Source organism: Andrena cerasifolii, chromosome 14 (genome assembly GCF_050908995.1).
Source record: "Andrena cerasifolii isolate SP2316 chromosome 14, iyAndCera1_principal, whole genome shotgun sequence".
In the NCBI taxonomy this organism is placed as follows: domain Eukaryota; kingdom Metazoa; phylum Arthropoda; class Insecta; order Hymenoptera; family Andrenidae; genus Andrena; species Andrena cerasifolii.
In genome coordinates, this window is record NC_135131.1 from 11,233,356 (window position 1) to 11,258,405 (window position 25,050).

The window sequence follows — 25,050 nt, forward strand, 5'->3', positions numbered from 1 at the left end:
CACTTCGGCGGGGGGGAAGTGATGTGGGGCGTCCACTTTTTGCCTGCGCTCGGTGCAGTCTACTTTTGCAGTACAATGCAGCCTGATACCTTCTTCCAGCTCCCAATCGACGCTGCTTCGCGATATCGAAAGATGCAAGGATCTATGCTAACAAGAATATATATCAACCCTACCCCCCCCCCTCCTTTTACCCAAGTCCCAATAGTATCTAACAAAACAGAGCTCCGATTATTCCAGTTGCACCGAACCGAACGCAACGCGAGACAACAAGTTCTTTGTCCCTCTATACAACAACAGAAGCTCTCTATGTAAACTTTTCACTAGCCTTCGTGGTAGCTGCTGCCCATCCTACCTCCGACAAAAATCCTCTGTACGTTCCGAAGATAGAGTAGATTGACCTTCCATCGACTCCTCACTGCCTAACGTTGGTCCACTTGGACCGCGAGAAAAGGTCCTGGCGAGGAACGCGGTGAACGCGAAATAGGTGGGATCCAAAGAGGGTGAAGCCGAGAAAAAGCGGACCGGGTGTTTCTACCGTTTAATCGGTTCCCCGTGGATAGATAAATATTAAGTCGGGCCGCGCCGCATCGCACCGCAAAGCCGAAGGTAAGATGAACTCGCCACGAACACAGTGGCGGGCTATTGATTTTCCACGGGAGTCACCGTGGCGCCAATGCTCGCGATGTGTAGATAGTACCTACGTACAGGGTGGCTGACTGGGAACGGGCCACCTTCGCGGTCAAAACACAGTCGCTACGTTTCACCTCGACGCACGATGAGCAGAGTTCCTTTGACACCCTCGGGATTTAACATTCTATCCTTTTTTACAAAGCTTTTGAATTACTTCAGTCGTGGTGTTACATTAATCTCTTTTTTCTTTTTTCTTTGGGGGATGTAGGAAGAGTAGGTATGTCTACCATTTTTTCAGTCCAATGTACAGTAGACTAATCGTAGGACGTTTGTCAAGGTAATGGTGGAAATCCAAGGCCCACTGAATCGTCTTTCCTTCAAATTGATATCTGATCAGCTGAACGTTGACTACATAAATGTACATGTACGAAGGGCGAGTTTGGAGATGTTTAAACCCGATTTCCAGCGCTTTCCAGTCTTTATTCGCAGAATGATTACGGAAAAGGGGTTCGTCCGGTTAATGAGGTTAAGAGCGTGACTATTAATTTTAGGCGATGCATTCACTCGACCATACCCGCGCGACAGATCACTCGTAATACCTAATCTAATTGATTCCAAGTATAGGATTCGTGCGGAAATACTGGACCACGCTTTGAAGGCTAATTATTTAACACCGCTAATCACTCGCTGAGTCAAGTCAGCCAAGTTATTCCGAGAGGAGAAAATCGTGGCAACAGTAGTTGACGGTAGGCAGGAGCACGTTTATATTTGACAAGCGTCTAACATCTAAAAGCACGCGACGGGATTATTATTGCCCGCATCCGAGATTCCTTGGCACGTCGGTCGCGGTCTTCTATTTATCGAGGATGACTCGGCGTGCAGCCGTGGAAAGGTCAAAAACCCTTGCAACTTGCAGGGATTCAGAAAAGCGGACTGAATCCCGCGGGCAATAAAGAAACACGCGTCCGAATCGATAGCGGCGTGTCGATCGCTTGCATAATAGGTACACCCTCCCCGGCATTACCAAAGAAAAACGAAAGAGAAAAAACTCGACGTCGATTATAGGTATGTATCTTCGACGACGTTTGCCTTTCGATAAAGCACCGAGCCCTCGGGCTTCCATTGACGATTACATCGCTTTACCACAGAAAGCAACGATAAACAGCCCCTTCCCCATTGTCCGAGCGGAAAAGCTGAAAAGAAGTTTCTTTAATCCCAAGTGCTAATTTCGTGAATCACCCTCGCTGCGCACAAGCTGAATGAAATTCAGTCGCTGGCATTTGCGCTGGCGTCGCGTCGGCGGGTAAACGCGCCGAGGGATTACCATCCTAAATAGGTACTTATATTCTGATCGCAAGCATCGAAAATGTTTTTCCAACCAAGAGGTAACCGCCGCGCTTGGCTGCTTTTGGAAAACTTGCGCCAGCAAATCCTTAACTGATATTACAGTCCGAGGTAACGGGGGTAGTACTCCAAGGCCGAGTGCTCCAAAAAAGCGTCGATTAAGGCTGTGGAAGTGGTACTTGGCGCATAGAGCACGGCTAGTTGCCGCGCGCCGTACACGAAACTACGTCACGTCCGCATTTACGTTAATCTGCTGTGTCGGCCCGGCCCGGTCCGGCCCGGCTTGGTTACCTCCGTCATTTACTTGGACATTGTGTTCGCTTAACCACTCAAGTCTTGTCGTACCCCGGTCGTCACTCGAGGCATGGGTGGGCCTACGATTTCGTCCGCAGCTACAGGATCATCTGGGAAATGAAGTTCGAGGGCCGAGGACGTGGAAATGTTTCGACACTGACAATCAATGCACAACTTGGACTAATTACCGCCTCTGTCCACGTGATAACATAATAGACTTCTCCAAAACTCCGGAATAATTACACTAGCTTATTTTCGGAATCAGCGGGCCATTTTACGCAAGTAAAAAATATTGGCATCTGCTGCAGAAAAATATTTTTTATTTTGTAAACTAGTGTTATTTTTTTTTCATGGGACAGGAAAGAAATAGAGAGAGAAAAAGACCACAGAATGCAGAAAGAAATAGAGATCGGAAATAATGAGCAGAAAATGGAACGCGTGCCATGGGGAAAAGAAAATTAGAAAAGACTAATTGTAAGTAGGACCGTGGACGGCACTGGTCAAGGCCAGGTAGGTACCTAACCCAGACCTACCGACAAGAGATAGAAGAGGCGATTTGCTGGAGATTAAAGTCTGCTTCAACTACACTTACAATTCTCCTTTGTATACAGATACAGGTACATGTACCTCTGTTTAGTCGATATATCTTCTATTCGAATTAAAATTAAAATTTTACGTTAATTAATTAGGCAGATGCATAGATAAGGACGTCCATAAACTTGGACGTGACTCGAAAACCAGTTTCTCTGGCGAAAAAGGAAAGCCACCGATGCGGATGTTACTCGACTCGATTATGCGTACGATATAATTAATTTCGTACCAGTTACAGTTTTACGAACTTGATGTAACGAAGGTGAATGAGAAGGGAGGGAGAGAAAAATTGTAACACGGGAAACGTTTCACCGTGGTTCTTAAGACGATGATAAAATTTTATTATAGCCCATAGATTCTGTGCCGAATGCATGAATAACGAAATTTAATATTAAATCTCACAGAATCGACCATTTCGTACCGTTAATTACATCTAATTAGGTATATCGGAAGTGTTTGCAAAGGATGAAGCTAATGGTAGGCGCCCTTCAGATTCGAGATAGCAGCGAGGTGCACGAGCTTAATGAAAGCTGAAGAACCGACGTGGACAGTTGAACGCCTGTTCCACTGGCTATTAAACATAGTGCGATACCGTTTCCCCTGTACGGCTAACCAGAGCAGAAAAGTTAAATAAAAACGCTCCACAGGTATTTTTAGAACAGAGCATTGTGGTGTTGCCTGTGAATATGAGAATACGACGAGTAACAATGTTTACTACTTATTGTTGGTGCCGTGTGTATGTACAAGTGTTGTACATGACAAGCTAAAAATACAATGGAGAAAGTAACTAAAATCCCCGTCGAGATGGTAGGTATCTCCTCGTTACAAGTTCAAAGAAGGGCTAAGAGGAGATTCAAGTTCAGAATAACCTACCAATTCCAAGTACCTGCATACCTATACCTAGGTACATAGACTATACTACATATTTCCATACGCGAAAATACGGTTAACGTTAACCGGCCGAGGACAAGAACAGCGCCAGTACAATTTTGTATCACAATACAACCTTTTAAGCCATTCTACGTGCTTCCAGCAAGAAACCCTAAATCCCGCTACTGGCCACTGAACGCATCAAGGGGAGAACATTTTATAAATCAACCAAAAAATTGAAGAAAAAAATCCATAAACCCCGCTTCTAAAAAGTTTCGAAAATATATTCTCAAAGTTATAGGCCGAAATTCAACTCCGTATCGATACTAGTATAGCCTGGTGAGTCAACGTGCCCCTCCGAGCGTCGAGCATACCTACGCTGCATTTTAAACGCGTTTTTCTCGAAAACAAGTTGACCAATCAACTTTGAATTTTGCACACTTTTAGTTTATAGTATTCCTCGGAATACGAACCACAAGGCTGAACCAAATTATTAATTTTAACCACTGTTTTCAAACAAATAAAACGCGAATTTTTGGCGAAAATCACACCTAATTGTTTCAAGTTTTACACCATTTGTGGTTCGCAATCTTAAAATTGAGAAAAAAATTTATTTGTCTGTAAAAACAAAACTATTTCAGATAATGCTCCATTTCTTTTGTATTTATTATAATTTTATGGTAAAGGGCCCAAATTTCGCCCCCCTATGATTGCATTTTTAGTGCCATTTGGTGGTAAATGTTGTCATTATAGTATACGTCAGTATTCTAACAGACTTGCCATTTCCAATTCCAAGCTGCAGCACTTTTTCGGCCCTATCTTCTAGTTTCTTCACTCGCGTGGTCTGTTCTCTAACATCACTCTCGATCACCATATTGAAACTGCGCGAATTCCAAATTTCAAATGGTTAAGAAAAGAAGACGCTTATTTCCCGTAATTGCTTGCACACATAAAAGCTATAAGATCACTTGTATCAATAAAAAACATTAATCTTTCAATTTATTTCCTGTTTTACGAACATTTTCTTGGGGGACGAATTTAGGAACACTTTCTCCAGATCTCGCAATTTGCACGTTTTCACATTTTGTTTATTATCTCGTATTGACATGACATAATTACATTTTGCGATTCACGGATACATGGAGAAACCTTCAAAGAAAATTCATGCCAAGTGCCAGCTCATACTAACCTTGTTATACACCCGTTACAAGATCAAATGCAAATGGGAGACGAAATTTGGGCCCTTTACCTTACTGTTATAAACAAATTCGTAAAAATTCATACAAAAATAAGCCGTTTATACGGGGGCTTCTCCTCTCGAGGCATGGTTGATTGTAAGCACCAACCGTCAGGAATGGTTTCCCAGATTTACTTATGGTGCTCGGTCAAAAGTGCACTATGTACGTATATATTTCTTCGCTGATACCACGTACGATACGTGTGCATGTACAGGGTGTATCTATAATCGCGATACCACCGACAACGAGGCGACAATGGTGACAATAGCGATAATGGCGATAATGGCGATAATGGCGATAATGACGATATCTCGCGCAAAAGCGAGTTAGAAATGTTGAATGAAATTGTTTGGAGGAAATCCAGTTACAAAACCGTGGAACAACCTTGTTCCGGGCGGTACCTTGATTTCGAGAAAATCCATTTTCTTTAATCGCTCTCATTTCGGTTCAACTACGATTTCGGATACACCCTGTAGAGTATGAAAGATATTTTTGCTTATTTGGTTGCAGTAAGATCGAGAAGGCAATGTCGCCCGAATATCCGATCCGGAAGACGCAATCGGGACGACACTAATTTATTAATTTATGCCGAAGAGACGCGCACACGCCCAAGGCTCGGCAACGGTGACGTAACTGTAAACACAACATCACCGAAGGAAATTGCTGGATCGAAGAAAGGTTTATATCAAACGGTCATCGTCCTGATTTTTCTTTCACGCCCAACGACATTGGTATATATGTATGTATGTATGTATGTAACACGCCTCTCTTTTTCGTTGAATTCGATTGCCTTAACGAGATCTTGAGACTACTGTCATTCTTCGAACACGATGGCGCGTAACGTTAAGAATTCAAGCGTTGAGAGTTTTCATCGAGAAGCGATAAAATACCCTAGTTGCCCTTTGCTTAAATACTGTACAGCCGTTTGTGACATTTCTCGAACAACACGGAGACACATTTCTGATAATGACTCAGCAGCGAATTCAGTGCCGTGACGAAATCATTTGCACCGAACTAGCCGACAATTTACAACATTAGATCATGATTATTAACGAGCCCAAACAGCGGATACGTATAAATCCTAAACCTATTTACTTCATGCACAGTTGGCGTTTCACAGTTACCATGTACTTGCAATTAGATATACAAACCTCAGAGGGGAGTGTCATAAAAGATCCATTTTATAGTTATCGAAATAAACGATAGCGTGTACTCGATGATACCGATTAGATACTAATTCCATTTCAACATTTTCAATCGGGGAACTACTCGGAGGTAATGAGATTTTGGTGGCTAAAGTACTTGGTCGGAGAGGCACTTTGTATTCGTATTCGCACTGCAACACGCTGGGCGAGCAATTTTTTAGGTCAACGATAAAGTAGAGGAGAACGTTTGTGTTTCGCAGGGAAGTTGTGCCGATGTTCCAACGTTAGCACAATGGCCTGACAGATTCGTCCAGTGGGAGGTGGAATTAGGTCACCGAGAGATAGGGCGTTCTGACAGGTGAAGGAAACCGTTTCAGGGGACACCGCGTAGCGGAAATTAAAGCGCTATAAATGAACACATTCCAGCGTAGACGTCCGCGGATCTTATTCCGGTATTAAACCAGCGATGATCGAACCGGGTGAATTATTTACGAGCCCGACGTGCCGCCGCGCCGTGTGAATAATCGCGAGTACCTAATCGTATCGGCGAGGTGAAACGAAAAAAACTACTACTTATATAGTTTTTATGCGATCGCGCGAGCAGTGGCCACTGCTCATCTCTCTAGAATCGATGCCGCGGTTAGCCAGCCTCTTATCGTCGAGGCGTAAACGTATCCGATAAACGACCAGCTATTTCAAGCACCGGTGCATAATCGAACGACGTGAGAACGGGAAGCAGGAATCAAGATCGCGCGGCGATTTCTTAGCCAAGGGAGAGATCGGACGAAGCTGAAGGCGGCACACGCCATTTTTATCCGTGAAGTCTTACCCGTCACGGGACGGCCCATGACAAAACGCGATCGCTCTCTCATTTTCCAAATGAAACCAATGGAAATGCTCCACTTACCTTTTCGTGAGAGTATCCCGCAACACCGTTCTATCCCAGGACTCGCATAAAAACCTCTCCAAGTACACCAAAAACCACCGATAACGATCCTCACGAATCCATCCACACAGCCGACCGGCGCGCAACTGACTGAGCGCATACGGCGTCGAGTCGACGGCCGACCTACGCCAGCGTAGCTAGTCCCAGTCCCTGGTCAGCCAATAAGAACAGCGCGTCACCTTACCTGTTACCAATACCTGCACAGACCTGAATCCCGAATCCTGATCAGATTTGAAACGTTAAACGATCCACCGACAAAAAGTTTCACAAAATTCCACAAGCCATGTAAATCCTAACGAAGTATCCTTTCGTGCGTAATAGCAAATATTTCTGGCGTAAGAATTTCTTTTTTCTACGAAACATCTGCGTAAATTACGATTTGATTCTGGTGTACAGCTACCATTCGACTCTGCGAATCGGCTAATAAATCCATAAAAAAGTGGTATATTTGTTTGTTTCTCTGCTGGTAGATTCGAGAAATTTGAATAGTCGGTTAGTTTTTATGGTTACGTTTGCGCGATTACCGTACCTTTCTTTATAACAGGCGGCGTAGGAATACAAGATCGCTCATGACATCACTACTCAAGTCCCCTTTACCTATATTCTGGACCGGGCACGCCCCATCCTCTTCGTTGCGCATTATTACGAAAAATGATATTAAAAAAACCTCTGTTAAAACCAAGAGAATGTGAATGTACTTTTAGATGTGCATATAGAACGAAAAGCCAATTCTGACTGATATGATCCGGTACGAAATCGTTGGAAAGTGTGTATAGAATATAGATGGACTATGTATGAATACATGGTGGCATGTATTTATTCTGGCATGGTATTAGGCGATACCGCTTTTTTTGTTGGCAGATACATGTGTATGTACTTTTATCGTTTGCCTTTTTCTACCTCCTCAAATCGAGAAGTGTAATGTATAAACGAAAAATGCACATCTTTTTCTGCTTCCCTTTGAAAAGAATGAAATTGTAAATTAAATGTAAAAAAAGCGGTTTTGTATCGTAAGATTAAATCTAGATGATGGCAAGTTTGAAGAGGAAGGCGAATGGAAAATGTGTACATTTAATACATCGCAGTATACATGTTGCAGAACTTAATATTAAATTGCATTTTAATTATTTCTCCTTTATTTCTTACGATCTTGACACGAGTAATGAACAATGTCGCCGTCGGGGTACCTAGCAAATGCGCTGCAAGATCATATCTGTTAAGATTTAACCGTTTACCGTACAGCAGAGATGGAAATTTCTATTGCATATATGTAAATACAAACCTTTGGTTGCCGAATCTCTTCTTACACATCGGGCATATATTGAATTCTGTCATAAGAACGCTTTGCGATTCGTAATGCATACGTTGTTCCTGCACTTGCAAATGTTCCGCGTAAAGTAGACCTTTCAACACCTGCGTCTTCCTCCTCGCGTTCAATTTCTCCTGCAAACTGACTTCTAGAAAATGCTTTATCCTACCTATAGGAACTGTATCTGGCAGAATTTCTAATGCCTTCAATGGATTCATTTTGGACGCGTGCGTTTCAAGTAACTCTAGCGCCATTTCCAAATCCGGTCGCGCTGTTCTTTGAGTATCCGAGGTACAACCTGGAACAACAGTGCTTTTAACGAAGTCGTAGTATGTACTTATATGTATGTACCTTTCTGTCCCCCCAAAAAAGAATTAACGCTGATAAGTTTTACCTGTAATCGAAGCACCTTCTTTGTCGGGTTTCAATAGCTGCTGAATAAGCATAATGTAAACCTCGCCCGCACCATCAGACTGTTTCTGTTTATCCGCATTCTCCTGACCTAACAATCGTGGGAGAACAGTTGTAAAAGTTTGTAAGCGACACCTTGGAATGCACGAATTGATACCTACTGTGATACCTGGTGTACACATTGTGACAATACTCGATTGCTTTTGGTATATCGTTAAGGAGGCTGACGTATATAGAGATAACTTGTTGGTGGCATTCCAGTCGCTGGAGAATAATTGCACGTTCCTCGAGCAGACTATCAAAAGGAAAGTGTACTAATATTGTTTCTGGAGTGTAAACTGTAGACTTGCCCAGAAATTGCTGCAACTTCTGTCTAATATGTTGCGCCGCCTCTTGCTCGGCGGGTGTGGCGTTATTACTCATAGACGCTAAACATTTCTCTTTATACTGATGTATCAAGACATCGTGATAGAGTGGATTGGTATCTCCCCAGATGTGCACTACGTGCTCCAAATATGTTATAACTAAATCTTTATGGTAACAGAGAAGATAGTCCAATACCTTTGGTCTCGGTAGCTGTTCAACTTCCTGCAATGTACACATGTACATACATGTAAAAAAAATCTTACCATTTTACCTACTGCCTTCACCGTTACCTGTACGTCTTCCATAAATATTCGAAGTCCTTGTTCTGGATCTTCGTTCAAGACCCAGCCAGCGAATTTCAGAATCAAATCCATATGATCTTTGCCAAGGTGCTGCAAGTACTGTATCGTTCTTCTAATACCCTTCAGACTGGAATCATTTTCTTTCGCATGCTTCTCGAGAAGTTCCAATGCTTTCCTATGCTGCCCTTTGGTTTGGTACAATATGATAAGCTCGGGATATTTCTGATGCATCAGCAGCGTTTTCTCAGCTTCTGCCAAGTGACAATGATTTAATCGAAGTAACGGCGCCACTAATGCATCCGTAGTCTGCATAAAGAATTCGTACATTTCATACATTTATTATAATTGCTAAATTTAATAAATCATTTGCCGCAACCTAGTATCTAGTACCCAGTACCTCCTACTACCAACCTACCTGTAAATAGCATTTTAATAAAGTGGTGTCTATAATCTTTAGAAGCTGTTCAGTGGCTACCGCTGTCATATTCTTCTCTCCTTCGACCAATGTCTTCTCTTTACTGTTATCCTTCTCCTTCATGTTCGTGTCAGCCATCAGCTTATGCCTGACCTCGGTGAGAAAAACTATTAATGCGCGCAAGCCTTTTTCTAAATCGTGATCTTGTAGTTTGGGCAAACTTGGTACTGGATCATTAAGCTCGGGATTGTTACTCGATGGTGTGACTAAATCGGGAAACAGCCTGATCACTTCGTATGGATCTGTTCCCGACTTTAAAAACAGATCCATCGCCTCTTGAAACCTTTTGCCACGGAAAAGGTGATGCGCGTATAGGGTCTGTATTTTGTATGTTTGTTTAATTTTTTCTTCTTCAGTTATATCCGATAAGCTCTAAAAAGAGTAGAGAGAATACATATTTCGAATCAGCATTGATTCTATTAAACAACCACCGAAGCTGTTTACATACAGTTAGCTTCAGTGCCAGCTGAAACTGATTCTGCTCGAGTAAAGTTCGAATTTGGAGTGTCACGTCAACTGCCCTCACACACCAGACATGACTGATCGATGCTACAAAAACCTTGCCTTGCTTACATCTATATATCAGTCTAGCTTTATTCAAGTCTTTCAACGTTTGAATGTGTATGCAGCCCTCTATCGTGTACACCTCCAATCTGTCGTGTACAATTCCAAGGAGGTAAGGATCGTCCCAGGCTGAAATAATTCAATCTGTATTAGAAGAGAGAGAGAGAGAGAGAGAGAGAGAGAGAGAGAGAGAGAATCTCTTATCGAATATTCTATTTCGTAGTTGAAAATATTTAAGAATTATGTAAAACTGTGTACCTATCGCGCTTGGCGTATCGGACCATTTTAATGGATTATGTTGAACCAATTCCCCTTTTGTATCCATGATAAAGGACTGAGAATCTTTCCCCAACGCAAACGAATTATCGGATAGCTTCGTAATGCTTGGTTCAGGAGATTTTCCTGTTGGAAACAACTCTTTGGTTTTCCCATTCAAGTCTAGAATAGTGTACGACAGACCACGAAAGCCCAAAATCAACGTTTCACCACACCTGTAATTGATACATATCCTTATTATTCTATGAAGTTAGACAAGCCATTATATATGTTGCAGACGATACGTACCAGGATAATTCGCGTGGTATGTCTGGTACGGTTAATTCAAAGTCCTTGAATTCCTCAAACTTCTTCCCCTTCCAATAATATAACTGCAGCTTACGTTTGACGGTAACGCACAAGCGCACCACTGTATTTTTTTCTCCAGTTAAACTATGAGTTGACTGCACATCCAAAGTGAATAACGTTGCACCACGGGTCTTTTGCAATTGGCAAACTTGTTGAAAGTTTGGAGAATTCAAATCGTGAACGTATACTATATTATCTACGAAATGGAATTGTTAGAAACATCGCCCTGTGTATAATTAACGCTACAAAGACAAAGATACCTGTTAAAATTATCAGTAAATTATATTCTGGCACAACATCGATCTGCGTGATGCGCTTCTTATTGAAATTCTTACTGTGACGCAGTAATTCCAGCTTGTGACTTTCGTCGGTCACCGAAGGAACATTGTACATGAGAAGATGACCCTCTCGTGTACCAATTAGCAGATTGTCATCTGAAAGATTTTCTTATTATCCACTAAAATTTAATTATATTAGTTTCTTGTACATACACGTAAATGAAATTAAGTTGTTCTTTCGTGTACAATAAAAGGCTTGACATTCTAACTGATAAGTGGAATCCCTCGGATGAAAAATTTCATTTACCATAAGCTGCCATAGACTCTATTTGAACGGAAATATTTAATATCGATGTCTCTTCGTACGCGTCGTGCATTTTGATGTTTAGAAAAGCAATTCCATTACAAGAGTTTCGGAATACCCAATCTGACCCAATCACTTAATGGGTACGTTCCACCATTGACGAAGTATAGGATAGACCTATCACCTTATGGGACTTTGTGTTACCACCCAACTGTGTTACCGACCCATAACTCGAGGACTGAATTCAGCGGCCTCTGTGCATGAACAGCGTCCAACTCTGCAACTCCTCTGTCCTTTTTTCTCCTACCCTCATCACGTTTCTGGTCTCTTTGTATATGTCCATTATCCTCTTCCTTAGATGCCCTCCCACCCCCACTTCCCTTATACCCATCTCCCGCACATGTCACTCGGGGGTGCATTTGCATTTGACAAGGCTACTCGCAAGCATACGCAGATTGTCATTCTCAAATCTCGCGCTGCGACAAATTTCGATACCTCTCGACACCGTACAGCTAACTTCACACAGATTTATAAGCGGAGAGCGCGAAACGGAAGGCACTCCAGGTTTGGCACGGTTTGGTTGGCACGTTGTAGCACCATTGTACACGTTATACCATGCAAGTTCAACCATGTTGCATCGTGTTTGCTGCTTTTATGCTGAATGTGCGAAGAGGATCAAATTAATATATTGCCAAAATGTCAAACTCGCTTGTACGTAAAGGACTTGAATTATTGGGTTACAAAAAGAGTGTGAAACAGGGTGCGTGTTTAATTGAGAAATGGTCAACTTGGCTGAGCTCTGTCGAGCATTAACATTTCTGACTTTGTAGAGAAAAAGAAACGAAAGCATGCGAGATACAAGGGTACTTTGGATCTGATTCCCGCGAAGCACAGAATACTGTCGACAAACGACAAGACAGGTACTTATCCACGTTATACTCGAGCTAAAATCATTTATGATGCATCGATCAACCGCCGAGTCATTTTCATAGATCTGGGTAGAATCATTGGACGATCAAGCAAACTTACCGTTTATGAAACTAAGAAACGGTTAGCGGCGCAGGAAGATCCTGTCGATGAAAATGTACAAAGGCTACTGATGCTCAGTAAGAACAATATTGATCCAGACACCGTGAACAAGGTATTACTTTTAAATTATATTCTGGATAGTTGTTACAAAGGATCGTATTAACTGATAATTTCACCGCAGCTATTCGACCGGGCTGTGAAGAAACCATATATCCCAAAAAGAGCAAAGCCGAAAGAATCTGAAGCCACCGCGTTCACTGAACAAGATTTCAAGAAGTTTGAGCAAGAATACGTGGATCAATAACAAACCACTTGTGATACATTGTTTCTATATTTCTGAAATTACTAAAACTTTGTACTCAACGGAAAACAGGTGTTGATAAGTATACATAAGACCTTTTAACTTTTACACAAGGAGTAACTTTTCTCCTTTAACTGACGCAAAGAAAATAGTTGATTAAAACCTTTTACATATTGTTGGTAGAAAACTTGAAATGTTCAGTACCGACCGCGAAAAGGGCAAAGTAATACTAATTGTGACACTCGTTTTATTTTTCTATTATACTATATGGGTAATCGTGTTACCATTTACCGATGACAACAGAATACGATCACTGTTCGGCTCTCGTGATTTTGCTTTGACGGTACCTGCTATTTTGGGTTTATGTTTCATTGGTGGTTTAGTGTTATTTACAATTTATCATGTCGGACCATACTTTTCGTACGATAAATTAAATAAACTTCACGAATCCTAGATCGTGTATGAAATATAATGAAATATAATAAATACAACTACAAGAATGAATAGCGGCGGTATCTTCTAAAGTAGTTTTCATGGTGACTTACGTAACTAAAGTGTGCAACTTTATAGTTTACTCCACAGCTGTAGGTTAATTTGTCTTTATCTGTGGTATGCTACAGGTAACAGATTAACATTGCACAAATCGCTCGAAATGTCTTTGAAGAAATGGTTAATAGTTGGTATTTCGGGCGCAACATGTAGCGGAAAAACTACTTTGGCTAACCAAATACATAATGAATTGAGGAATTCAGTTGTAATTCATCAAGATGATTACTTTTTGCCAGCAGATGATGCACGGCATGTATATATACCAGAAATAAATCATTTGAATTGGGAACTGGAAACCAGTATGGACATGGATAAAATGCGATCGGATATTTTAAACCTAATTAAACCTTCGCCAACTGAAGCGGAAACAAATGAGCAGAATGTCTTGCTGATAGAGGGTTTCCGACTTTTCAAATGTAAGGTCATTTCAAATTTATGCGACAAGAAATATTTCATAACGCTGACCAAAGAAGAATGTTGGGAGAGAAGGAAGGGGAGAACCTACGATCCACCAGACGTCCCTGGATACTTTGACAATGTAGTATGGCCAGAGTATTTAATGCATAAAGAGGAGTTGACAAAAGACACAGATTTATGCGGGACAGTGACATTCATCGATGGGTCGAAAAGTAAACAACTATCGCAAACGGTCCTTACAGAAATAAAGAAACTGTTGACTTAAAATAAAAGTCATCTTATTATTATTATGCATAAACAAAAACACTTGAAACTACAAACTAAATATACATTATGAATTGTTCCCGGATATGTATCAACCGTTTAAAGACAAAGCGAACATCGGTTATAATAGATTATTTATTTAAAAAAAAAAACCGACTGCGAGCATGTTTTAAAATAATAATTAATTAAAAAAAAAAAGTAAAATGATAAAAACGTCCACACTGTAGGGAAGTTAGAATCAGAATTGATCTTCATACATGGTAATCCAATAGTTACAATTTTAAAAGGGAGGTTTATTAGAAAAAATATGTATTTTGATTGCAGTCGGGTGCCAAATGAACTGTTCAAATATTTCTGTATAAAGCCGGGTCCATGTTTGTTACCGCGACCTGTTACCTTTGTATCTAACGATGTTCTGTTACTGCATACTGTGACTAGTCACTTGGTTCGGCCGTTCGATATCATCAGACATCGTGTACACTTGGCACCCGACTGCAATCAAAATACATATTTTTTTTCTAATAAACCTCCTTTTTAAAATTGTAACTATTGGATTACCATGTATGAAGATCAATTCTGATTCTAACTTCCCTAGAGTATGGACTTGTTTTCATCATTTTAATTTTTTTTTAATTAATTATTATTTTAAAACATACTCGCAGTCCAGTTTTTTTTTTTAGGATTATTTAAATGTCCTTTGGGTGCTAGTGGAGCTAATAGCTAATTCTTTGTCTATTAAGTCCGTAATGCAAAATTGTAAATCATTCACTTAGGGTGTTTGTTAAGTTTAGAATAAAAGGAATTACTATTAAATTTCTGTACACTTACCTGGCACAACAATTTTATTATTGTGCATTGAGCGTTCTTTTTTTTCTTATAAATTATAATCTGTATTCTCATAGCTGTTGTTTTCGTGACAAATATATACACATACGTGATACGTGCGTTATTAGTAATGAACCTGATACAAATTGATGCACAGTATGTTTACATTTTGTATTGGAAACGCAATGATTTCATAACCGAGTATCACAATATTCTCGCTGTACCTACACCATAAATAGAATTTCCTTTTGCTTTTCACATTACCCGCGAAGCCTGCTTCGGTTGTAGAGTATTGGTTGTTGAATGAAAAGTAAATTTAACGTTTCATTCTACATGTATCATACAATTTGTACAAAAATTAATTATACAAGGCTTAGAGAATAAAGTATATTCGAGATGGTAACCCCCTTCGCAGAAACCTTTTACAACTTATTGTTCAGACGTCGGGGATTCCGGAAACAAAATTCCATTCTATGTTGCGCAGTTTTATTTTTCATTTTGTACAAAATAGATCATCATGTCCAGCGAGATTTTTCCAACTTTCATCCCCATCCAAAACAGGCTTCTAAACGTAAGAGTCTTGGCTTTCAACAAGATTTTTAACATTCATTTTCTGCTTTTTTAATAAAGATAACCCACAACGACGTGTACATGTTACATGGAATAGTTCTGACGTTTAGGTTGACCTTGCACATTTGTTACGTTTGTCGGGGCGGGTCCAGCTGTCTGATCATCTTGCTCATTTTGCCCGCAAGCTTTCCGAACATATTGCGGTGTAAGTACGACTTCCTCTTCCATCTCAAGTACCCGTTTGTCTAATTCCATACACGCTGCCATCTCCTTCTCTAGTTTCGCCAACATTTCTGGGGAATTATACTTTTCGGGATCGTCGTGGAACACTACCATACCGTCTTTTTGATTGATCGTTGCAAAAATCTCTCCATCTTCGATCTGAAAGTGTACGCGTACAACATCATTAATTACAGATCCATCGGATATCGTATTAGGTTTAAGCAATAAATACAAATATATACTCGCCATGTTTAATATGTATTTCTCTGCATCGCCGGGTCCTAATAACTGAACTCTACTCGCCACATCGCTTAAGCTAAGCGTCAGAAAAGTCTTTGTCAACCTCTGTATATTCTTTTTGTACAAATAGCCCAGCACTTGCTTCACGAGCCCCATATTGTGATCCCTCGTAAAGATTTGCTGGCATTTGGTGATTATGTTCTGCACATCCTCGCAGCTGTTCATTTGGTAAGCTGTGGCCAGTTCCTGATATTGTTGGCTCAACGGTTTCATGTACCTATTGACCACCTGGCTCATGAACCTGGGTAAATTCAGCATTTTCCCATGCAGTATCAAAGAAACCAGGATGTACTTCTTATAGGCCTCCAACATAATATAACTAACTGCCATGGCAGGTGTTGTTACACACACTTCGAAAAAGTATAATGCTCTGTCGTAATTCTTCAGCGCTGTGTATATCATACCACCGTAATAATAATAAAGTAAAAAGTATTTAGAATCAAATTGTCCTCCTTCCTGGCTAATCCCCGTAACATCTATATCGAGAAATTCGAGTGCTGGTTTAAAACATTTAGATAGAAGACATAGTTGGCAAAGGTCGGCGTGTATCGAAGTTAGCTGGCTATCAAAAAGTTGTATTTTACGTATTGCGCGGCGTAATAATTCAATACCGCGCAGAGGTATTTGCAATTCAACTAATGTCTGAGTAAATAGATGACATAATTCTGCATCTATAATATAATCAATAAGCAACATAAGATTACCAGGAATAATGACATTGATACCAGAAATAATGGTGAGGCAAAGCAGAACTTACACGTATTGGGTGCAAATCTAACTTGTTCTCCGTTACAACCAATGATAAATTCTTGAACCTGACTAAATAACGGTTTACAAGCATCTGCATTACTTGGGCCATTAGGATTGGGCAGTGAGAATTTTACACACAACACTACCAATATACCTAATGAATGCTGTTGCAGATCCAACGTTTCCAGAACGTTATCAAGGTGCTGTCCATTCTTCACTAAAACCTCTGTGCTTTTGCTTATTATTTCGCATAGCTCTCGAAAGTTACCTATAAACCACAACGCATTTACATCAAGCCGTTGGTCGCCGACTCCTTGAAATAGACATTTCAGTTCCATGCGCAACACGAGATTTATTCAACAAGCAATTCCACAGAGTGGCGATTCGCGTATTCTAACAAAGCGAGATGTGTTGTACACGTCTGATGTAGAAATAAGATATGTGTGTGTGTGTGTATGATTTGAATAAGATCGCTATGAAACAGAGAAACTGCAAACCAATTTTAAGCAGATATAAAACGTTCTAATTTAAGAATCATTTACGATTCTCCCCTTGAGGTTATGTTCATGGAAATGTAAGGGAAAGGTCCGAGCATTTGTCGTACCTTGCTTCGAAAGCGTCCGCACATTATTTACAAATTGCTCCAATGCCGACGCCATTACTGCGAGTGCTTTTTTCTCATCACCACCTTCGATCGGAGGTGAAATGTGTTCAGAGGAATTATTTTCGCGAACAGACAGTCACTCAAAACGACGTTTTGAAACAGGTGCATGAACCGGAACGCGAACGCTCTGAAGCATATCACAAATTCACAAGAATAGCCGGCTGCATCCATGGACATAGGAATATAGGGACGGAGCATGGACATAGGAATGAATATAGGGACGGAGCATGGACATAGGAATGAATATAGGGACGGAGGAATAGGTGCAAACTTAGGCAAGAGGAGTGATACGTATTTAAGGGGGGGGGGAGAGCACCTATATCTGCCTGGATTTGATTGGATGCATTCTACGCATGCTCCGCACCGCTAATTATGAAAAAGTGTTTGGTACAGATTAGTATTGAAGAAAAATATGTATCTATAATTATTAAAATATACGAGGTGAATACGCACTGCATACCACACTACGAGAAACGTTTCAAATATGGCTGCCACTATCTCTATTTGCGACGGGACAAACCATAAAGTAAGAGTAAGGAGACTCATCTGCCTAGATTGAAAGTGGTCGGAAAAACTGTTCTGTTCAGCGGGATGTTTGCCAAATGGAATAACTTGGATTTTGTCGTCGCCATCTTAAAATTGTAAATGACAGATGATGAGACAAAAAGGTTAGAAATACATGGTTACATTACAGGAGAAGTAAAAAAAATTGAAAGGAAAGTCATGTTATTTTAAAAGAAAACGTGTGTATATATATATATAAATTAAATTTAAAAGAAATAAATTCTATAGTAACAATTCTACAATTTTCTTCTAAACCTTATAATATCATGTGATTAGAAATAATATTGTAACTATACTCACTTTAAAATTTATTATAAAAACTACAACCAAAACATTAAACGCTTCTTGTACAATTTGTATCAGAACTGAACAGAACGCATTGCACGTAACATGTATTATGAGACGAATATTCAAGATGGCGACGACAAAGTCTAAATTATTCCATTGGGCGACCATCCCGCTGAACGGAACATTTTTCGTGACCACTTTTTTTTGTCCTGGGATGTAGAAATAAGTCTCTTTCCTTCGTGCGACAAACGTTCATCATTACACATCACTGCGCTCGTGCGAAGCAGAGGCCAATAGAAAGAAGGCGTATGTTACCTCGTCACCCCTCCCGCAAGGATATTACCCCCCGCAACTATTCTTCCGCCCCTATATTCCTATGTCCATAGCTGCATCCAACTCCCTCTCTGGTTTCCTTCTCCGACTCCGACCAGTCGAAGATGTGCAAAGTTATTATCTAGATAAAAATTGCGAATAAAATATGAGCGAATCTTGCCGCATCAAACAAAATTTCATTTACGTACGTACATACATATGTGTACATACATTCAAATTATTGTGACAAAAGACGATATGTATTAATCGATACACTTGGATTTCAATTGTATCAGAACGAGTGTGTACTTAGAGATTTTTACCTAGCTAGGTAAACAATAGCATTATTGTATATATTTCCAATACATGATCGCTTTACATATTTCACACGCCATATGCATTACTTGACTTTGAAACTTTGCCCGTAAGCATTACATAATGCATAATAGCATAAGGAGACTTGAATTTTAAATTATTTCCGTATATCAGTATACTTTCGTTTTTTACTTCCATCCAAAGTAGACTAGCAATTAAAATACACGAAACCTGTTCGAGAAGCTTAAATTATATGAATTATTTGTTACATGCAAGTTTACCAGAAGATCACTTATATATATATATATATATATATCGTCACTTATTATAAATCCCGCCCATAGTGGTAAAACAATAAAGAAATATTGTATTGTATTGTATTGTATTCTTTATTTACCACGAGTTTACACTTTGTAGGATAGCGTTGGAGGAGCTCTGCTCCTATTTTCCCACCAAAAACTATAGTCTATTTAGCACTCTAATAAAGAAATATATCAAGCCATTCTAGTCATGAATAGTAAAGGGTAATTTACGATTAATGATTTATCGTTAAATCGTCGCTATAGCCGCGCCTGACCGTTGCTAGGATATTAACGATCCCGACAAAATAAAATCAACCGTTCTTCCCGACCGTCGCGTCGCGTCGCGCGAGACATTGTTAAAGAAAAAAAAGAGTAGGTACTCTGCTTATAGATTATTAGAAATACGTTTGTGTTTCGAATAATATGTCGAGCGCGACATACGACGAATTATGGGGAAGCGCGCAAACCGCTTTGGACCAACTACTTCAGACGGACACGACTTTGCAAAACTCTAAACCGCAAAGGGACCGCAAGAAGGTTCGCCACGTGATATCCGAGTTATACGTAAAGTACATCGTTGTCTGTAACAAACTGGAATTATGTCACGATCAAGTGATACAGCCGCAAAAGCGGGCGTTAATAAAGAGATTGTTGGACGCGTGCCTCGGCAGGATATTAGAGTTGAAGCATGAACTGGTCGAAATAGATCTATCCGAGTACAATTACGTGGACGACATTCTAATTAAGTTGGGCATCACTCCGCAAGAAGTGGAGGTCCAGCTGCCGAGGTATTTTAGGCGGGAACGTTTGAACGAGATAAAAGACAGACGAAAGTTCATAGAAGATACTCTTAGGAATGTGGGTGCTCTAGACGACGTGATATTACCGGCAATGACGGAATCGGAAGCTATCAGGCTGATCCAGGTGATTGGGAATTCGTGGGCGGGCGGGATAAAGAATGCGGCGTGCCGATTGTTTCGAGCGTTTCGAATTCAAGTGTGTTGAACATTGGCGTAACTAGGATTTTTGTCCGGGAGGGGGGGGGGCAGGCCCCATCTTTCCCCCCTCTTACTCTCACTCGCTCACTCTTTTTTTTATAGGTGCAGGAAATCTTTATATACATACATATTTTATAACAATCATTTATCTGCATATTTTTTGACACTAAAACAAACAGTAAACTGGTTAAAAAAAGGATTATTTAACGGACGAATGTTTTTTACTGATTTTGATAGTTTCTAGGAAGAGGCCATTCCACGTTTTGGGGGGGGGGGAGGGCAATCCGCATTTTAAGGGGACCAGGCCCACCCGGCCCTCTAACAGTTAGGGCCTAACTATAGTTACGCCAATGGTGTTGAAATGTTTCTTCTAGGCTCACGAGCGCACGAGGCAGGGGCGACTGAGATTTCAATTTATGAAAGAAATTCATGAAATGAAAGCAAAGTCGACGATCAAGGGAAAGCAAACAGAGGCGCAGGACGAGTCGAACGAAAGGACAGCCGCAACGAACATTCAGAAAGTTTGGAGGGGATACGTTGCTAGGCGGAAAATTCAGAAAAGGCGTCTTGACGAGATGCTGTTGATCGGTAGCTGTTATTTTCTTTATTTCTGTTTCGTTGTCTGTTGCTATTTAACATTGTAACACGTGCATTCTCAAAGGTATGCTTCAGCCGAGTCAAAAGGTCTCGGAAAATGCCAGGCGGGCTGAAAGGGTTAGGCAAGAGAGGTATAAGAAGCAAGCGAGCTACCAACAATTGCACGATAACTGGATGGTTGGAGCTAAGGAAAGAATCCATACAGAGAAGAGTGCCATAATAGAGGAGAATATAAGGCGCGAAGTACGAAATTGGGTGAATACTTGCTTCCAACAAACAGGCAAGATCCCCGATTTGCCATCTGCTGAGAGCGGTGGATCCAGGATTATATTCAGCAGACAGGTGAGACTCGTATTTGTATTCATATCCTACGAATACGCAGCACCGTGAAATGGGACGACTTGGTTTTCCATTTAGGGTACTGAAAGCACTATAAGCAAATCCACGGCGATGTCATCCAAGGAGTCCAAGAAATCAAGAAAGCCAAAATCGCAGAAAGACAGTGAAACTGAACAGTCGGAAGAGGAAACGGAGCTAGGCATCAAACCAATTCCTTCAAACTTTATATCGGGCTTGGTGCACGCCAATCAAGAGTACCAGCAAGTATGGAAGAACAAAGACGAATCCATGAATATGGCACAACTGCCATATATAGATATGATAGAAAGCGAGAAGACTAGAGAAGTTGAGCACGAGGTCAGAGTTGTCGTGGACCAAGCACTTAGGGGTAAATGCCGTTTTAGACTTTAGATAATTTCAAATGGGGTGATCAACAACTCAGTGGTATCTAAAAAATGAAATTAGGCGACATAGAGGCTCTCCAGAGTGCACTGGACAGGGACAGAGGTTTTAAAGGGAAGCGAGCGAAAAAAATGCAAAGACGAATTCGTCGTAGCGGGAAGAAGAATAAGAGAAGGAAAGAGAAGGATTTAACGCCTGACAGAACAACGGAATCCTTGTTCGAGGAATTACTGGCACAGGGGATTATCAAGCTCCATCGAGAGATTCCACTGAGCGACTTCAAAGGGGAAAAATCTTTTGCCAATTACGACTTGAGAGAAAAGGGGAATGATCCTCTACCGGCTCTTGGTCGAGTATTTCTTGTCAAATTAAACAAATCCATTTTCTTCTATTTTGTAATTCGTTAATCAACTGTTGGAACTTGATTGACATTAATGTAGGAGACATAAGGCAGTTAATAGCCGAATACTGTATTCTTCCTCTGGGAAACAGCACACTCAGAGAACTTGCACCTCTGACAAGATCGATATTAATAGCTGGCCCGCACGGCAGTGGGAAAAAGATGCTGGTAAATGCAATTTGCACAGAGCTTGGAGCTACTTTATTCGACATCACACCAGCTAACATTGCAGGAAAATATCCTGGGAAATCGGGACTTATCATGCTTGTCCACCTAATATCGAAGGTGCTTGAAAAATTATTAAGGAAATTCAACAAACGATACATATCTGCTGCATGTGTACTTGCAAATTATTTCGCTACATTAATATTAAAAAGTTCAAACATTCGTTACACACTTTGTCTGTATGCGCCAAGGTGTCACGTTTATTGCAACCAGCTGTAATATTCATGGACGGAGCTGAGAAACCATTTGCCAAAAAAGTATCAAAGATGGACAAGACTGATCCCAAACGTTTAAAAAAAGACCTCCCAAAATTGATAAAGAGTATTACATGCGAGGACAGAGTGATCCTTGTCGGAACCTCCAGCTTTCCTTGGGACGGGGACCAAAAGCTTTTATACCAAACTTATGATAAAGTTATATATATTCCCAGGCCAGACTATGGGACTATGTCACTTGTATGGAAAGATTTACTACACAAGGTCAGGTGGTTCCGTTAACTTGACGATATGTATGTATATAACATTGCTCAAATGGGTTGGCATTTTGTTAGTTAATCTTTATTTATTTACTCATCTGAATCTACTGACCTAATTTTGACCATGTAAGTATGTATGTTTGTCCGCGAATTCTTCGCAACTACTGAACCGATTTTCGTGAAACTTATTTGCATTTAATTTAGCTTCGATCAACTTCACGGTCAACGGAGAAAGAATTCTCAAAATCGGTCAAGTACTTTTGAAGTTACACCAAAAATAAGAAATCTGTTTCATTAACCGACTTCATTATTTAAATAAACGTAGTTGTATAACTTAAATAACTAAAAAGTAAAAAATGAAAAAAAAAATTTAAAAATTAAAACCAACTTGAAAAAAAAAGAAATTCGCTAAAAAGTAAGAAATAATTTTGTTCCTTATTTACACAGTGCGACTCATCAGTTGTAGATTAAGTGAGGAAGAAAATTATTTTTTACTTTTTAGCGCATTTCTTTTTGTTTGAAGTCGGATTTATGTTTACAGTATTCCGGAATTAACAGGCAATTTGATACGTCCGCTATGGTTAAAGTTTGCGACGGCTTTACTATCGGGACTGTAATAGAGTCAATTAACGAGGTATGTACTCCCTACATAGAAAAAGAACGATCGTAGTAATACCACCGGTGTTTATGAACTTTATGACATCGCGACACTTTCTAATTGCATGCGTTGACATACAGGTAATGACCACAAAGCGAATGGTGCAATTAAGGATTCACCCCTTAACACACGGTGAATTGATAAACGCGCTAAGCACGAAGGATCCAGTTTATCGCGAAGAAGAGGATGCATTTATAGGTGCAATTATGTTTTTATGCGAGATAGGTATAGGTAACGACAACGGCAACGAGCAGTAATTTGTAACTAATGTGTTATGATACCTAGCATGGCTGGCCAAGACCCCAATATATCGCAAGAAACAACGAGCGCTTGAGCTGGAGCTCCAAAAGCTAGAGGAAGCTAATGAAAAGCAAAAAAGAAAAGGGAAGAATACATAAGTTATTTTAAATGTATTCACTCGCGTGATAGGTTAAAAAACTATTTTACACTCATTTCAATTCAACGATCGCAGCGATTATTTTTAGTACGTATAGGATATATAAAAGTGGTAAATATCATTAGAACTAATAATTTAAGATACGATATTTGTGTTTTTTTCGGAATATTTTGTCGTATCGGTAATAAATATGCATGATTAAAATTTACGATTTCTGTCGCCAGCTTTTAAAAAAAAAAAGTTCAGCGGTTTGTATTATAAAGAGTCAGCAAGAAATTATAATAAACCTGACAAATTATCTGGAAAGTTACATGGTCATTCTCTGTTTTAAGCAAAGAGGGTGAAATTAATTATTAAACGCGTTGATTGCCTGTCGCGTGTAAATGATTATGCCCCGCGTAAGTATAATCGAGACTGGCTTCCTAATTTCTTTAATTTTAATTTCACTCGAAATTAAACTTTCACTGCGGCGCGGCAGATGCATCGGTTAATAAGCAGCAAGGCCTAACAACAAGCATCACGTCTATCCTCGAATTTTACTTTATTTGCACAAACTCTGTCACCGATTATCACATAGTGCCATGCACGAGAGTTCTCGTAAAACTGCATGCTAAATCCATTTACGTAAGTAAAAGTAAACATACCACTACCTCTGTTATTTAGTATTCAAGATCAAAGTTCCAAGCGTTGGGATTTAGTGTCCTGCCAGAAAAAAAAGAGTTCACGAGTTACATAAAACGGGTCAAATCACAAAAGTTGCATCCTCCTGTTACCTGTACCACCGTGCTCTCGTAAACGATAGAAAATATTAATAAAACTATTCCTCCGACCCCCAACCCCACCCTCGTAATAAGCTTGTGCCGACAGTTGCAATTTAGAGTTGAAAAAATATACATGTATTTCGTGAATATTTGATCATTCGATTAATGCTCCCCTATGTATACCTACAATGTGCCAATGCATTGCTCTGACGTTCAAACTGGCGTATATACCCACTATGTATTAAGAAATTTGCATTCTAGCGATAACTCCATGTTAATCGTATGTTAATTATTCTATGCATGCTTGTATAAATTTCTTCCTGCCATTTAAACGATCGGTTTGTTTGATCGAAAGAAAAATCGGAACACCGACGGATATCTTTGACAACGCGATTCCGAGGCCCGAGCTAGGGCCGGTACAATTGCAATTCGGTC

The 25,050-nt window shown here is 40.2% G+C and overlaps 7 protein-coding genes and 1 long non-coding RNA gene across 25 annotated transcripts in view; 4 read left to right on the top strand and 4 right to left on the bottom strand.

The window, feature by feature from the left end:
• Beta-spec (spectrin beta chain) overlaps positions 1-7,174 on the bottom strand; it is a 27,684-nt gene extending 20,510 nt beyond the window's left edge. For all 9 annotated transcript variants that reach the window (XM_076826526.1, XM_076826523.1, XM_076826524.1 and 6 more), the window contains exon 1: positions 7,020-7,174. The gene's annotated coding sequence lies outside the window, so the exon portion shown is untranslated. The remainder of the gene's footprint in view (positions 1-7,019) is intronic.
• Positions 7,175-8,110: 936 nt separating this feature from the next.
• Positions 8,111-11,852, bottom strand: Vps39 (vacuolar protein sorting 39). Of its 4 annotated transcripts, none has more exons than XM_076826530.1 (11): positions 11,695-11,852; positions 11,370-11,543; positions 11,050-11,305; positions 10,744-10,976; positions 10,370-10,614; positions 9,862-10,293; positions 9,435-9,752; positions 8,940-9,366; positions 8,762-8,869; positions 8,341-8,665; positions 8,111-8,257 (listed from the first exon to the last, which is right to left on the bottom strand). In XM_076826530.1, the coding sequence occupies exons 1-11, from the start codon at positions 11,762-11,764 to the stop codon at positions 8,194-8,196; spliced, it is 2,652 nt and encodes an 883-aa protein (XP_076682645.1). In that variant the 5' UTR covers positions 11,765-11,852; the 3' UTR covers positions 8,111-8,193. The 4 variants fall into 4 exon arrangements, with proteins under 4 accessions (XP_076682645.1, XP_076682643.1, XP_076682646.1 ...); XM_076826528.1 differs by having other exon boundaries at positions 8,111-8,271; XM_076826531.1 differs by having other exon boundaries at positions 8,111-8,271; positions 11,370-11,566; positions 11,695-11,831.
• Positions 11,853-12,262: 410 nt separating this feature from the next.
• LOC143376415 (uncharacterized) lies at positions 12,263-13,134 on the top strand. The gene is made up of 4 exons (XM_076826712.1): positions 12,263-12,451; positions 12,522-12,611; positions 12,684-12,832; positions 12,902-13,134. Exons 1-4 carry the CDS (start codon positions 12,388-12,390, stop codon positions 13,022-13,024), a joined length of 426 nt encoding a protein of 141 aa, XP_076682827.1. The 5' UTR covers positions 12,263-12,387; the 3' UTR covers positions 13,025-13,134.
• Positions 12,955-15,997, top strand: Nrk1 (nicotinamide riboside kinase). 3 transcript variants are annotated; one of them, XM_076826710.1, is made up of 2 exons: positions 12,955-13,093; positions 13,642-15,997. In XM_076826710.1, the coding sequence occupies exon 2, from the start codon at positions 13,674-13,676 to the stop codon at positions 14,250-14,252; it is 579 nt and encodes a 192-aa protein (XP_076682825.1). In that variant the 5' UTR covers positions 12,955-13,093; positions 13,642-13,673; the 3' UTR covers positions 14,253-15,997. The 3 variants fall into 3 exon arrangements, 2 of the variants coding, with proteins under 2 accessions (XP_076682825.1, XP_076682826.1); XM_076826711.1 differs by lacking the exon at positions 12,955-13,093 and adding an exon at positions 13,428-13,557; XR_013087090.1 differs by lacking the exon at positions 12,955-13,093 and having other exon boundaries at positions 13,674-15,196; positions 15,234-15,997.
• Positions 13,215-13,476, top strand: LOC143376416 (uncharacterized). The gene has a single exon (XM_076826714.1). The coding sequence runs from the start codon at positions 13,215-13,217 to the stop codon at positions 13,473-13,475; it is 261 nt and encodes an 86-aa protein (XP_076682829.1). The 3' UTR covers position 13,476.
• Csn3 (COP9 signalosome subunit 3) lies at positions 15,114-17,763 on the bottom strand. 3 transcript variants are annotated; one of them, XM_076826707.1, is made up of 4 exons: positions 17,523-17,763; positions 16,926-17,186; positions 16,115-16,644; positions 15,114-16,027 (listed from the first exon to the last, which is right to left on the bottom strand). In XM_076826707.1, the coding sequence occupies exons 1-4, from the start codon at positions 17,575-17,577 to the stop codon at positions 15,731-15,733; spliced, it is 1,143 nt and encodes a 380-aa protein (XP_076682822.1). In that variant the 5' UTR covers positions 17,578-17,763; the 3' UTR covers positions 15,114-15,730. The 3 variants fall into 3 exon arrangements, with proteins under 3 accessions (XP_076682822.1, XP_076682823.1, XP_076682821.1); XM_076826708.1 differs by having other exon boundaries at positions 17,073-17,186; positions 17,523-17,762; XM_076826706.1 differs by having other exon boundaries at positions 16,115-16,839; positions 17,523-17,760.
• A 1,056-nt stretch (positions 17,764-18,819) lies between these two features.
• On the bottom strand, positions 18,820-19,727 carry LOC143376417 (uncharacterized). The gene is made up of 3 exons (XR_013087091.1): positions 19,595-19,727; positions 19,459-19,539; positions 18,820-18,888 (listed from the first exon to the last, which is right to left on the bottom strand). It is a non-coding gene; the product is annotated as an uncharacterized LOC143376417 (long non-coding RNA).
• LOC143376409 (dynein regulatory complex protein 11) lies at positions 19,572-24,062 on the top strand. Of its 3 annotated transcripts, none has more exons than XM_076826700.1 (10): positions 19,572-20,287; positions 20,736-20,949; positions 21,023-21,300; positions 21,376-21,685; positions 21,763-22,047; positions 22,140-22,384; positions 22,516-22,803; positions 23,341-23,433; positions 23,538-23,655; positions 23,689-24,062. In XM_076826700.1, exons 1-10 carry the CDS (start codon positions 19,787-19,789, stop codon positions 23,712-23,714), a joined length of 2,358 nt encoding a protein of 785 aa, XP_076682815.1. In that variant the 5' UTR covers positions 19,572-19,786; the 3' UTR covers positions 23,715-24,062. The 3 variants fall into 3 exon arrangements, with proteins under 3 accessions (XP_076682815.1, XP_076682817.1, XP_076682814.1); XM_076826699.1 differs by having other exon boundaries at positions 19,573-20,287; positions 23,743-24,062; XM_076826702.1 differs by lacking the exons at positions 23,538-23,655; positions 23,689-24,062 and having other exon boundaries at positions 22,516-22,832.
• Positions 24,063-25,050: the final 988 nt, after the last annotated feature.

Coding starts and splice junctions, on each gene's coding strand:
- LOC143376415 (XM_076826712.1), top strand. CDS start 12,388: ATGTCAAACTCGCTTGTACGTAAAGGACTTGAATTATTGGGTTACAAA. Junction 12,452..12,521: donor CAAAAAGAGTGTGAAACAGG/GTGCGTGTTTAA, acceptor CTGACTTTGTAG/AGAAAAAGAAACGAAAGCAT. Junction 12,612..12,683: donor GTCGACAAACGACAAGACAG/GTACTTATCCAC, acceptor TCATTTTCATAG/ATCTGGGTAGAATCATTGGA.
- Vps39 (XM_076826528.1), bottom strand. CDS start 11,764: ATGCACGACGCGTACGAAGAGACATCGATATTAAATATTTCCGTTCAA. Junction 11,306..11,369: donor TTTACTGATAATTTTAACAG/GTATCTTTGTCT, acceptor TCCATTTCGTAG/ATAATATAGTATACGTTCAC. Junction 9,753..9,861: donor TATTAAAATGCTATTTACAG/GTAGGTTGGTAG, acceptor TTCTTTATGCAG/ACTACGGATGCATTAGTGGC.
- LOC143376409 (XM_076826699.1), top strand. CDS start 19,787: ATGTCGAGCGCGACATACGACGAATTATGGGGAAGCGCGCAAACCGCT. Junction 21,301..21,375: donor GGATTATATTCAGCAGACAG/GTGAGACTCGTA, acceptor TTTTCCATTTAG/GGTACTGAAAGCACTATAAG. Junction 22,048..22,139: donor TGATCCTCTACCGGCTCTTG/GTCGAGTATTTC, acceptor ACATTAATGTAG/GAGACATAAGGCAGTTAATA.
- Csn3 (XM_076826706.1), bottom strand. CDS start 17,577: ATGGCGTCGGCATTGGAGCAATTTGTAAATAATGTGCGGACGCTTTCG. Junction 17,187..17,522: donor GCGGACGCTTTCGAAGCAAG/GTACGACAAATG, acceptor TGTGGTTTATAG/GTAACTTTCGAGAGCTATGC. Junction 16,028..16,114: donor AGAAATACATATTAAACATG/GCGAGTATATAT, acceptor GTACACTTTCAG/ATCGAAGATGGAGAGATTTT.
- Nrk1 (XM_076826710.1), top strand. CDS start 13,674: ATGTCTTTGAAGAAATGGTTAATAGTTGGTATTTCGGGCGCAACATGT.
- LOC143376416 (XM_076826714.1), top strand. CDS start 13,215: ATGTTCAGTACCGACCGCGAAAAGGGCAAAGTAATACTAATTGTGACA.